The 14,585-nt window shown below is 42.3% G+C and overlaps 2 protein-coding genes across 5 annotated transcripts in view; one reads left to right on the top strand and one right to left on the bottom strand.

Moving 5' to 3' along the window:
• LOC121879703 (nuclear receptor coactivator 6-like) overlaps positions 1-7,960 on the bottom strand; it is a 135,287-nt gene extending 127,327 nt beyond the window's left edge. The window contains exon 1 of one of the 2 annotated variants that reach the window (XM_042386444.1): positions 7,869-7,960. The gene's annotated coding sequence lies outside the window, so the exon portion shown is untranslated. Of the gene's footprint in view, positions 1-143; positions 238-7,868 lie in introns of those variants that run through there. The other variant, XM_042386443.1, reaches the window with a different exon arrangement.
• LOC121879705 lies at positions 215-13,537 on the top strand. 3 transcript variants are annotated; one of them, XM_042386448.1, is made up of 6 exons: positions 216-350; positions 6,917-7,631; positions 9,199-9,275; positions 9,829-10,425; positions 10,934-11,049; positions 11,818-13,537. In XM_042386448.1, exons 2-6 carry the CDS (start codon positions 7,482-7,484, stop codon positions 12,735-12,737), a joined length of 1,860 nt encoding a protein of 619 aa, XP_042242382.1. In that variant the 5' UTR covers positions 216-350; positions 6,917-7,481; the 3' UTR covers positions 12,738-13,537. The 3 variants fall into 3 exon arrangements, with proteins under 3 accessions (XP_042242380.1, XP_042242382.1, XP_042242381.1); XM_042386447.1 differs by having other exon boundaries at positions 10,934-11,229; XM_042386446.1 differs by having other exon boundaries at positions 215-350; positions 10,934-13,537.
• The last annotated feature ends 1,048 nt before the right edge of the window (positions 13,538-14,585 follow it).

Below are 14,585 nucleotides of genomic sequence, written 5' to 3'. Positions count from 1 at the left end.
AGGTATACAATGTACACTCATGCAGGTACAGTATACAACCATTAGCAAATATCAGATTGGTGTTGGTAATTATAATGTACAAGTATGAGATTATTGGTGAGACATTATGGGTACCAGCCTATTAGGCCAGGATCTCACTTAACTATTAAGATTGGAGGAAGAAGAACTGTACTATAGCGAGATGACGACGAGGCTTCAGTAGCGGGTCACTGAGCTACTGTACACAGTCAACCTCTCCCTCTTACTGTCGGCACTCACTCCAGGCACTCCCCCCTGCCCTGACCCTCTCTCCTCAGTCGACTCTCAACCACGACAGGGCAAACATCACGGCTCGCGTCTCTTCCCAACCAGTGAGTGTCTTAATTATTTATGGATCAGATGTTTGTTTCCTATAATTAGTGATAGAAAAGCTACTTACTTTCAGTGCATTTACCGAGTCATTTTTGGTTGTTACAGTTATGTCCAAGCTTAATTAAGTCACTAATGTCTTCTTGCATTACCATCTAAGAGGACATTTTTGACGTATGAATCGCTGAGAACTCAAAGAGCCGTCTGTAACTAAAGTCAGAAAAAAGTTAGTATTCTAACATAATATAAATACGACAACAAATTTATTTTACGAACCTTGAGAAATCCAACCTCCAAAGGCACTAAATTGATAAAACTCTTAAGTTATCCCTAAACCGAGAACGTCTATTCCAATAATGTTATCTGAAGGAATATTTTCATGTAGCCTATCATGTTGTGTGTACACAGGGCAGACTTAAGAGCATTACATACTACAGTGCAATACAGTACAAGGTCAATAAATAACTTTTTCTCACCACCTTGACCAATGGATGGTTGTAGTGTGTAAGGCTGGAAATTAATGGTCAGTGATAGAACGAAATTACCATACGATTCTCTATTATTATTACTTTATCCTCATGTCTATTACGCACTGTTGGCAAGTAATGTACTGGGCGTGTACTGGTACCTGCGCCACACTCGGTGCCGTCACAACTACTGTATATGGTACATTATTACAACAGTTCACAATTGTCACCCCGAAAAAGTTCTGAAAATTTTCTAGCCTTGTAACTCATCAACCTTAAGTTGTGACCCCTAGGGTGGCGGCGGACTTCTGCCAGCACCAGGTACCTGTCCCGCCACACCATATCACCTTCACCCCCACTGTACTTCGCCACGCCTAGTACATTGGCACTTGACATTAATAGGGACCTGCCACACTTTGCCATAAACAGATAAATTGTACCGGGAATTTTCCCCCCACACACTCGTCATTCTGTCACTTTATGAATAACTTGCTGACAAAACCCATGACCCTTCAGGCTTTTACGCCCTTAATGCATGAGTCATAAAGGCAAGCATGAACTCCGCATGCTTCCCCGAGGCGCACTGTAAACGCTTCTGCGCTTCACCTTGCACAGGATGTAAGGGGGTGCCCAATAAACTAGCCCCCTCGTGGGCAATCTAAAAAAATATAATCTAGACTGAGTTATGTTTATAAATTACTATTAAGTCACCCCTCGTCCGCCTTCAGTCTAACCTAAGCAGTTGCAGGCGCTCTAATCTGGTGGCCCTCCTTTGGATATTTTCAATCAACTGACAGTCCCTAGCATATCTCAAGGACCAGACGGGGTGACAGTACTCCAGGCAGGGAAGCACCTCACTCTTGATGAGCAACTTTGGTTTTATTCGCCAGTAAACTCGATTATGAAGACCCACCTTTAGTCGGCGAGTTAATCTTCACTTTACTTCAACGTCCATTACGGTGACAACCTGCCAGATGACCTATATACTTGGTGACCTAAAGAGCCGCAAGATGGAGCCCCCAAATGCATTAGTATATTATTAGTTACGTCCGGAAAAATAACGCTCAGAATCCGGAATCTACCACCGTCAGTTTCACCACACTTGCGTCATCAATAATTACGCGGCTGCCATTGGAGCAAGAGGATCAGTTACAGCATAAATAGGAACACAAGAGAGGCATTTATGAACTGCAAAACAAAGGCCTTTCTTTCACGTACCTACAGTATGTATCCTGCTTTTGTTAATTCAGTGACGACCAAAACGGCAACACTGCATATACTGCCCTCTTGCAGCTCTTTAATTTAACTCAAAAGATGCATCCTCAAAAGCTCCAGCTTAATTTTATACCATATATTACGAAAAAAAAAAGAAGTTAATATAGTACGTTGGTATATAGTGGTTTGGGTAAGGGGGAATAGTGTAGTTAGTACTGTAGATAAGAGTGTGGTTGGGGTATGTAAGGCTGCAAGAGCGGAAAGACTGACTCAAGACAGTGGCGGGTCTGTTGGTGAGCCAGTCAGTCAGTCGTTACACACAGCATCACTCACGTATAAACTCTTCCCTCCCCACCCCCTCTCTCTGGTGTCATTTGTTACTCATCATACACGAGTATTATGACCACCCATACATACAGGTACACATACAAGGACAGGAAGAGAAATTCCACACAAATATAACGGCACCGAATCGCAGTTCCTGATCAACATAACATAACCAAAACGGTGTTAAAACTGCACTAAGACTGTGTGTGTGTGTGTGTGACAGGACAAGGCTCCTCTTCAAGCTTACGTAACCCAAGACCTTCCCTCTCACCCCCTCACTTCCTCTGTCTCTCCCCTCACCTCAGCCTCCCTCTCACCTTAGCCTCCCCTCTGACCACTTTACACGTGTTAGCGGGTAAGTATAGATAGATGAATACTTAGTTCAATCATTATGAAATTGTACATTGATTCAGGGAGAGGGAGAGAGAGGGAGAGAGAGGGGGAGAGGGGGAGAGGAGGGAGGAAGTAAGATAGTGCAACAAGGGTGTAACTGTTCTACACAAGGTGGTGGTTGTGAGAGAGAGGCTGGTTTCTGTCACAAGTCATTAACTGGCTGTAAGATTAGCCTGACTTTCCCTACTGACTCTGTTCGTTGTTGTTATTGTTGTTAGTTGTTGGTGTAGGTGTGTTTCTACCGATCATTACATAACGAAGGATTAAAAATTATGTACACACACACAGACACACGATATTATTTTTCTCTTCTCCCTCACCTCCCTCCCTCCCTCACCTCCCTCCCTCCCTCCCTCACCTCCCTCCCTCACTCACCACCTCATCTACCGTCAATCAGTAGACAAAGTAGAACCATAAAACAGTCAACACAATAGGACACCATCTACCTTTATCTAGTTAAAGATAAATGCCACAAGTGCTTCTCATAACCTAACAAGCCCACTTCACCTCACCTAACCTCACCTCACCTCACCTAACCTAACCTAACCTAACCTAACCTAACCTAACCTAACCTCACCCCTACCTTAAAATCTAGGTGAAGCTCACGTCTCTGCCTTGTTTACATCTGATCAACGACTCTATGTAAACAAACCTGAGTTACCACACACTGACCTTCTCTAGTGACCTGATATTGTGGGTCATGATCACTGAATAGTGTTTATAATGACAAGCGACAGTTAGTATAAGCAAAGACACACTTATGATCAATGAGACACACTTATGATCAATGAGACACGCTTAAGATCAATGAGACACACTTATGATCAATGAGACACACTTATGATCAATGAGACACACTTAAGATCAATGAGACACACTAATGATCAATGAGACACACTTATGATCAATGAGACACACTTATGATCAATGAGACACACTTAAGATCAATGAGACACACTTATGATCAATGACACACTTAAGATCAATGAGACACACTTATGATCAATGAGACACACTTATGATCAATGAGACACACTTATGATCAATTATGATCAATGAGACACACTTATGATCAATGAGACACACTTATGATCAATGAGACACTTATGATCAATGAGACACACTTATGATCAATGAGACACACTTATGATCAATGAGACACACTTATGATCAATGAGACACACTTATGATCAATGAGACACACTTATGATCAATGAGACACACTTATGATCAATGAGACACACTTAAGATCAATGAGACACACTTGATCAATGAGACACACTTATGATCAATGAGACACACTTATGATCAATGAGACACACTTATGATCAATGAGACACACTTATGATCAATGAGACACACTTATGATCAATGAGACACACTTATGATCAATGAGACACACTTATGATCAATGAGACACACTTATGATCAATGAGACACACTTATGATCAATGAGACACACTTAAGATCAATGAGACACACTTATGATCAATGAGACACACTTATGATCAATGAGACACACTTATGATCAATGAGACACACTTATGATCAATGAGACACACTTATGATCAATGAGACACACTTATGATCAATGAGACACACTTATGATCAATGAGAGACTTTAATATACAGATGAGGGAAACTACCATTTTGTTTTGTTTTATTGTTTCTTTATTTGACTGTCTCTCTGTCTCTCTGTCAGACTGTCTCTCTGCTAGACTGTTTCTCTGATAGACTGTCTCTGTTAGTTTGTCAGTCTGTCTCAGTATCTCACGAGTTAGGAGTCAGCGGTGACGTCACTGTTGAAGGGGGGGGTCTTAACGATGCATTAACAGTTAGTTCTTTGTTGACTGTACGGGGGGGGGGAGGATGGGGAGATGGTGGAGGAGGGGATGGTGGAGGCGGTGGAGGGGGAGGTGAGGGATAAGGGTAGAGGAAAGGGGGTGAAGGGGAAACGGGAGGGGGGAGAGAGGGGAGGGGAGGAGGGGGAGTAAACCTCTTGTCCCATCAGTAGGTTAAACAAGGTCTTTATGTTTCAATTGATAGGCTTATTTTCTGGTGTCTGAATGTCTGTCCCCGTGTGTGAGTGTCAGCCAAGCACAAGGTTAAAGCAACAGTGAAGAGATCAAAGTACTGTACTCTTTCTCTCAACACATTCTTCTGGTTCATCATGTACCTAAACAGTGCAGGTAAACACATGGACCAAGGGCAGCCGACAGCGCTCCCAGTAGTGACTTAGTGGCAGAGGGGACCTTTCTGTTTACCTACAGTAGTGGCGTAGAGTCGTGCCCGTTGACAGTCACGCCTTCAATGTATTTTTTCTTGTCTGTTCTTGATGATGAAAGAACGTATCTAACCGCCTCACTTAAAGTTACAAGATCAAGTTAGATTCTCAAAGATTCTTACGTTAAAATTTCCCCTTAACTGGTGGCGTAAGAACGTATCTAACCGCTTCACTTAAGTTACGACACAAATACCAATTCTTAAAGATTCGTTCATTCAATTATCCTCTCAAACAATAAGTGAAGACGTGACTACGCATCAGAACATCTCTCACACACGACACGACATATGTTCACTGTATGTTCCTTCACCTTTCTCTAATGAAGGCTTTTGTTTAACCACCAATATATGTAATAAGTCATTTATGTCCAATGTACATTTTCAGCCTTCGGGCTGCAGAAATTTTTCAATAAACCGTTAATTATCATTATTATTATTATTATACTCACTGAAAATGGCGTCAAAACAGCGCTCAGACCGTAACTTCACTTAGGGAGAAAATTAATATACCAAACTTTTCAGAATCAGCAGCCGGGCGTTCACAACTGCCGGAAAAGAGCAAATATTTTTACTAGAGGAGACGTGTTGGGTTACTGCCTCCCTCACCTTTCACACGCGCCGCCAGGGGGGGGGGGGGAGGAGGTGGGTCGAGGGGTAAGAGGGACTATAGCTTCCCTCACTCTCCCCCTCTCCAGCTAAAACACGTAGTATCCTCACACCGCTACACGCCTACTGCCACCACACGGTTACTGGTCTACCACCACCACCACTACTACTACCACTACCAGCATCAAGCTAATATAAGCCACTATTACCAGCACTACCACTACACAACACAGATCCACTACACTACCACCACTACACAACACAGATCCACTACACTACCACCACTACACAACACAGATCCACTACACAACACAGACCCACTACACTACCACACGGGAAGGAGACTAAGTGTATAACATCAAGTTTATCTTAAGTATAAGTGGGACTCCGGGGTACACCTAACGTAAGGTGGGTGGTGAGAGGTAGAGGGGGGGGGGTAGAAGGAAGGAGGGAAGAGGGACAGGTAGAGTGGTGAGGAAAGAGGGAGGAGAGAGGAAGAGGGGTGAGGGAGGTGAGAGGTGAGGGGTGGAGGAGGAAGGTGAGAGGTAGAGGTGAGGGAGGAGGAAACCCTAACACTATAACCTGGCCTTTAATGCCTATCTTATTAACGTAACGTACTATTATTATGGCCCAAGCTACACAATAATAATAAACCCCATAACAGTTTGGGGTCAATATCTCTTCAAAGGTCATCATCATCATGTAGGGGAGTGGTCATCATCATCATGTAGGGGAGTGGTCATCATCATCATGTAGGGGAGTGGTCATCATCATCATGTAGGGGAGTGGTCATCATCACACGGGTACACAGGGTTTGTTTACTTTCTGGAGACGGGTAGCTTAATGTACAAGACAGGGGTGCCTTGCCTTGCCTTGCCTTGCCTTATCCACCAAAGTAAACATACGGGGCCAGATCCTGAAGTGAAGACGATGGTTTGATACTCCTGGTTTTAGGGGAAACTTTATTGCGTCTTGGCGTAAGGGTGAGTTATGCCATTGCGTCATGTAAATTGGCTTCAATATGTTATGAAGATTATCTGGTATTATCATGGAATTATTTACTTTAAAGATAATATAAATCTTGTTTAATATATTATGTTTATCGCCTACCCTATTAACTAATTTTACGAGAAAATTACGCAACTCGGCTTATTTCACCTGATGATTTACCATTTTAACTCTAACGTAACCCAACCCCCCTCAGGCGAGCAAAGACGAGGGGAGATTAATGTTCTCTCTCGTGTTGACTCACTAACCCAAGTATCACAATGTTTCAGAACGGGACACCACCCAACCTCACCGGTAGATGAGGTCCAGTGATCCTCTCCCTCAACCCCGTGTGACCAAGGAACCATCTGTGACCCAACAAAAGTAACTTGAAGAACTCTACCCCCTCCCCACACACACACTCGTCCTCACCAACTATACCGACTCTAAGTTTACCATAAATAAAAAGACAAAATTGAGTTGGGAACGATAAGAGGAAGTGGAGGATAAAGAAACAAGATGGTGAGTGTGTGGCTGTGTTCACTATCTGGAGTGTAACGTTCCTTGGCGGCAACTGTAAACAATGCCTTACACAGTACTGTACTCACAAGTACACACTTCACCGTGACTGAGGAGAACACTGTGTTGTGTTGAACCTTTTACCCTCCTCACGTGTCTGCTTAACTCTACATGAGGGATAAATAGTACTGTACTGGTAGACAAATCCCTTATAAGGACGATAGTTGGTATATAATTCCTCTTAAGGAAAGTGTGTGTTAATGTTGTGTCAGTAAAGGAGGCGGAACAGCACCACGCACAAGGAAGTGAAGCGCGCTCAGGAGGACTTTATCAGTGATGAAGTGGCGGGGGATGTCCGGGGTGGGCGTCCAGGAGCCGTTAATAAGGGGCCCCTTACTGGCGCGAGGGCCCTGTATCCTGCTGGTGATGGTGATGGTGCAGGCGGTGACGTGTGCCCACCCTCACCACCAACCACCACCACTCACAGTAAGACCACCCACCTCAAGTTGTACTCCGTCACTACCACATTACCTCCTCTACTACTACTATTACTACATCTCAGTAGTACTACTACTACAGTTCACTACTAATATTGCTATTTCTACAGCTCACTACTACTACTATTATTACTACAGTTCACTATTATTACGACTGTCCACTACTATTACTACAGCTCACTACTACTAATATTACTACAGCTCTACTAATACTACAGCCACTAACCATTACTGTTGACACTTGTAGCCACACTACTCGCCCGGCTACAACTGGTGCAAATGGATTCACACCAACGCCGAGTCCTAGGGCGGTTTTATACCTTCCTAACTCTCCTGTGTTTGTCGATATCAAACAGCTGTGAGAGATCAAATACCTGGTACAGAACGACTCTTCCTCCGCGTGTGTTGGGACTAACTCATCCCCTATAAGAGTGACGTGTGTATTGACCATAACCCAGACTTAGTTATATGGCATTCAGGGTTCGATAAAGGCATTCAATCTCACCCAGGCAGTGTTTTAGGGTTGGATAATGGGATTTGAGGACCAAATAAAGATATTCATAGCCTGTATGAATGTCTGAGCTATTGAATTGGATCACAGATATTGTCCTATATAAACAAATGTTATGTTGACAAATTCTGTATGTGGATAACTATCGTGTGAGCACATGGCAACTAATTTAACGTAGGCATAGACTTGTTTTATCACTGCTTGTCTAACAACAACAACATACGGAGTCTTTGTTACTTGTTATAAACGTATTGTGTGTGTGTGTGTGTGTGTGTGTGTGTCGTGGTTCAGCTTACAAGATCCCCGGGAAATTGAGCCACTTGCGTCATGTTGTAAGGAGGAAAGTCACACTTGAAGCTGTTGAAAGACCCGCCCTGTCCCTCACTATATGCCAGCCTTCCTCTTGTGTGTGTGTGAGAGAGAGATAATTGTGTGTATAGCTATGAGTGTGTGTGTTTGTGTACTGTATATGTGTAGCTGTGTGTGAGAGTACTGTATGTGTGTGTGTGTATGTATGTATGTATGTATGTGTATATGTATGTGTGTGTGCTGTATACAGTATGTGTATGTATGTATGATGTACAGTATATGTCTGTATGTGCGTGTATATGTAGGTGTGTGTGTGTTTACTGTCTACAGTATATATGTATCTGTCTGTCTGTGTTATTTTGACCCATCACTCCATTATAACATAAAAGAGCTGAAATTTGGTGTAGTTATGTAAGTGATGGCATCAAACACACACCCAAGCAACGCCGGTTAACTAGTCGTAAATAAGTTGTCTTGTAACCTCAGTTAAGAGCTGATAAACTTACACTATCTCTGAGAACCACTGCCCTGTGTTTACGTGTGTATGTCAACTTTGTATACACGTAAAATGTGTGAGAGATATGAATGCCTGTGTATATTTGTACATGATGGACAGTATGTGTCCTAAGTATGCATATGTATATTTTGTCCTGACAATTTTCTGAATTTGTGGCTTCTTCACGTGTATTTGTGACTAACTATCACCACTGAACTATCAAGTGTAATCACCTTACAGACCAGCACTACTAAGTTGCGCCCAGAGAGAGCCGCACTAACGCCTCCCACAGTAACATCTCTACGACCTCCTGACAGGTAAGACACATATTGCTCTCACACTCACCTTTACACATCATCCGTCCACACTCAGGTCTTGACATCAAATAAAAGTTAAATTGATCAACTATTTGCAAAACCAAGAAAATCATCAACACTAAACATTGGGTTCATTAAATAGTACCATATGTTTGTATATAGTTGAGCATCAGTTCATTCTGAAGCCATACTAGTAGTCACTGTACATCAGAGTCGAGTCTTTGCACAGATAAATTTATCACTTACAATTGTAATAGTTATTTTAAATCAATTCTTTCTTGTCTTAAATAGTTTAATCAATTCTTCGACATTTGTGTTTACTGTGGACAAAGACGTCTTGTTGTCATACATTTATCACCTGACAGAAGTAACAGTCATTTTTCTATCAGTGTTGCATATATACAGTCAGAGAACAGTCACTTCCTGGATCTCACTAACAATAAGCATCTGATGGCTTTGTGGTCTATACTGTACTTGGTCAGAATGCCTAAACATCAATTAATTATTATTATTTTCTTTATAAAGTGCCATACTAAGGTTATGTGTGTTGCAGGAGTAAAAATGGACATGATGCTGTGGAAATAACAGTACGGGGCAAACACGGTGATAGTAACAGTCCCCCAGTCGTGGCCAGCCTCTCACCTTCCGGCATTAACCACCCACAAGATCCTCCCCGTCCCAACACCCAGCAGATAACACCCGACCGTCCGCCCACAGCTCCCCTGGCAACTGCTGCTTCAGGCTCAAGGGCTGAAGCAAGGCCCACATATTCTCTCTTAGATCAACAGCACATAGTCCCTGGACCTGCTACCAACGATGTCCCCGCCTCGAGGCTACACGGGATACGGCCACTTCCATCTACGTCATCATCCTGGGACAGTCACAGACCAAGATACCCAACTCATAAAAGACTTCCAACCAGCAGAAGGGTCTTTGAGCCAATGGAGGATGATTATGCACTAGTTCCCATGAGCCCAGAGGAAGGAGGTGGTGGGCTGGCACACAAGGACATAACAGCAGAGGAAGGAGGATCAGGGGAGACACACAATGCTGGATGGGACACAATGAATCACAGTCCACGCATCTCCCAAGGTCGCCCAGACACTTTCGGCCACGACATAACAGAAGACCTCACGCACCTCCAAGATGAGTAAGTAGTCATCATAAACTGTGTCTTTACAATAAGGTCTTCCAGCTATTTTCACTAAGGTAAATGATGTCATGTTGTCCAGATGTAGTTTACATCTTTTGAGTACGATGACTTAACCACCTTGAGTATGATAACTTGAGTCATCCTCAAAGGGTTCAATAAACATCTACATGGAGGCCCCAAAACCCCCACCTGAATCTGACACTGTACAGTATTATAAGAATATAAAGTAATATAAACAAATGGAAAAGTATCACTAACAACCATTATACTAACTGTCTATGTTTGAGCTTTAGAATCAATTGAAGAAAGTACGTACTGTAGATCATCCATAATTAGAACCAATTCATACAAGTAAAGTTAGTCGATCATGTCTAGTTATGTTCTGGTTATGATTAATGCGTGTTCTCTAATATGTAAAACACATCAGTAATCTAGTCATGAAATAAATTGTACTTGAGAAAGAAGGCATATTTATAATTACAGTATATCATGTGCTCGTTGACAGGTATTCACCACGCAACAGTCAAGGAGGAATAACTGGCCAAACATTTTCAACATTCGACGAGACAGATCACTCGGCCTCGTGGGCAACTGGGGGCGACGCTTCCCATATCTTAGATCGTGAGTATCCACAGGAGTCGGGCGTCAGAGCTAGATTTGATCGATATTATCCTCGTCAACGTCAGTTTGGATTTCCAGCTCGTGAGTACCAGCCTGGTCCTCGCATTACACACGACAGCGTCCCAGAAGAGACCACAACAAGAGTCCATGGCAGAGAGTCCACATCTCGTCAGTTTCCAGGTCGTATTCTTCCCCCTGCTCATCAAATAACACCTGAATCTTATCATGAAGGCTATGGCTCACTAGACTACCCAAATAGTAATGAATTTCAACCTAGGGACCAAGGAATCCACAACACACAATCATTCAGGACAAATCACAATGCTTTTATCACGACCACAAGTTCACGCAGACCTCTCAGTATCCAGGAAATTGTGAAGTTAGCAAATCTATCAAAAATAGATGACTTGCTGTTGCTTTTAAAGAGGAAAGGCATCCCTTTTCGAAAACTTCTTGATTTCGTGGAGAACAGAGCAACCGAACAAGACATATTACTGTTCCTCGATAAACCGGATATTTCTACCACACCTCCACCAGCCACCACACCCTGGCCAGAGTCAGATGAGAAATCTGTCTCTGATCTCTCATTTACTGATGAGGTTTATAATGTCTCTGTCTTAGGAAATAAATCTTACCTGTTAACAAAGAGCAGTGAGACCTCCCTAATACAGTCGACTAAATTTAATGAGTCGTCTCCTGATAATGGTGGTGGTCATAACACTGTAAACTCTTTTGTGCCTTATAACTCACACTCTCAACTGCCTGCAGGTCCCGAGGAGGAGCTGAACGACGAAGGGCTCAAACAAACTGAAAATGACGATGAAGAACGAAAACGAAAAAGAAAAAGAAAGAAAGAACAAAGAGACAGAAGAAGAAAAAACAGAGACAAGAAGAAGAGACAGAGAGGACGCAAGGGACAAGAAGAGGCTGACCCCAATCTTGTGTACACTACAGCAATACTGCCAGTGGACAGCAGCAAGAATGAAAATGGAACACAGTTTCCTAGCCCAACTCAAGTACCAATATGGATAAACAAATCAACAGTAGCTCTCACTTCAACAGAGACACCACGTGCACTGACTGTGAAGCCTCTACACCCTCTCTCAACTGTGTCTGCTTCACCACAACCTCCATCCTCCAAGACCACGTTAAGGGCCGTACCGCCACCAACAACGCCAGAGGAGAAATCGCTGTCTACAACGTCTCCTGAAGCCAAAGGGCGTGGAAGAGATAGCCTGACTCTCCCACCCATGGGCAAAACAACCAAGGCTTCCATTGAAAACTTAACAGTTATAGAATTACCCCGAGAGACAGACGGTGAAACAGTGCCCAAGTACCACAAGCCAATAAGGAGACCAGACCACCAAAATCCTCATCTAGATGTACACAGACAACACAAGGAGAGACACAGGCCGCCAAAGGAAGTGTTTAAGGTTCCCAAGCACATCTCAGGATCAACTCCTAAACAAACTGAGAATGAGTTTGAGGGGAGAACTAATTTTGTGAGGGAACAACAGAAGGATGATTATATTTTCCCAATTAAAGGTATGTTAATCATCAGCGGCGTCATGGGTGCTCTGGCAGTGTTTACTCTTGTGGTTCTCATCTCATATGCAGTCATCAAGTGCTCTAAAAAACCCGTTGTTAATAATTACCAAGTCTCTGAACAAAAGCCAGTCACCCAATAAAAGTAATAAGACTAAACTCATCAAGTTCTCATAGAGTATAGGCTGGTCCTGCCTGGAGAAGCTCACCACTGGGACTAAAGCTTAATATACACACAACTCTCCACTAATGTAATGAACAACAATGAAACATCTTTACTTAATTTCAGGCCATAAGTTTCCAAACAATTACGGCTGTACTGTACGTGTCTTGCCTGACACCACCGGATCACTCAGGTCACATATGCTGGAACACCAACAGATACCTTGTACGGTACTGTACATCAACACACACACACTTATCATTACTAAACTGATAGTACTGTAGTATCCTGTATTCTGAGTTTATTTAAATGATATACTGTACTGTACAGTATCTTTGTTACCGGTAATTATAAACACTGCATAAACCTTTAGTTAATAATAATGTGTGATATGGAAACATGCACATTTACTCTCCTTAGATACAAATGAGTCATTATGTACAGTCGGGGTCAAAAGTTTTCCACCGTTCAAGATAAAGCAGCATCGACCCCAAATGAGACACAACATAAGTCAGTTCGGAGACCCATTCACGTGACCCAATTTTACGACGGAGAGCTAACTTTTGTCCCCGACTGTACTGGAAGACTTGCATTCCTGCCACTCAACTCAAAATAAATGTTTCCAGTGTTGAGAACAAGACAGACTCTCATAACACATGTGTTGCCTCTAACTAATATTATTTATAATATAATTTGATGTTTTTATTCAAAATAAATTATTATTGTAAGACTTGGCCGCACCAGACTGAGAAAATATAATAAAGATTTTGACACAGACAATTTTCTTAATTACTTGTCCTTTTTTTTATCCTAAATGTTAAGCGGCTCTGTGTTTGTGTGGTTAGGTTAGGTTTTAAAATAGGATAAGTTAGGATAGGATAGGTTACATTAGGGTAGCATTACAGTGGCTAATCTTTAAGTGAAATAACCTGGAGTGGAGAGTCTTGAGGTGTTCCCAGATCCTAAACAATGTGCCCGCCTCACCAACGTTAAACTACTTCAGGCTCTACACTTTACCCAGGGATTGTAAACCACAGACAAACACTGAGCTACACTTCCAAGATCTATTATGTACCAATAGTCCCAGAAATACCACAAGACACTCAATAACTTGGTGCAAAATACAACTGGAGTCTCTGATATTAAACTAAACATATAAAAACTTACCTAAATTTTAATTGATAGTTGAATAATGATATGCATGACTGTACTATATGTTCCTGTCTGTAGGGATAGAGAAAAAATATTTACTCCCTTCATAATAAATCAGGTTGAGAATACACAGTGATGGGCCCAAACTCCTACACAGTGTATGAATAATGTATTAGAATTGATGATGTGAGAAAGGTGTCGTAAAGTTAAGACTAAGATTGAAAATTTTTGCAGGTTTAGCCATTTATGGATGACCTGAAGATTAAGCCCCCAAGAGCTCACCTAAAGATTAAGCCCCCAAGTGCTCACCTGAAGATTAAGCCCCCAAGTGCTCACCTGAAGATTAAGCCCCCAAAAGTATCAAGGGGGGCTAATCTTTCGGTGATCCATAAAGGCCAAAATTGTAGATGGTCACAGTATTGTTGTGGTCACATCACTCACCATAAAATGTGATGTAAACTTGGCTAACATCGGGATAATGAAAAATTCTATTCTATTCAAAGCCGACTTAACAAATTTATATCTGACAAAATATAAAAGACAAATACCGTGTACTGTATATTGTTATCAGTGTAATTAATACCCCTACTGGGCCCTAAACCTAGGACTTCATGGTAAGGACTAGAGTTTGAGGTCATAGCCACTGTTACCAGACAACATCACTACTGTAAGCCCA

Source organism: Homarus americanus, unplaced genomic scaffold (genome assembly GCF_018991925.1).
Source record: "Homarus americanus isolate GMGI-L3 unplaced genomic scaffold, GMGI_Hamer_2.0 scaffold42643, whole genome shotgun sequence".
Lineage (NCBI taxonomy): Eukaryota > Metazoa > Arthropoda > Malacostraca > Decapoda > Nephropidae > Homarus > Homarus americanus.
Note: the sequence above shows the minus strand (reverse complement) of the source record. Positions and strands in the feature narration are given on the sequence as shown.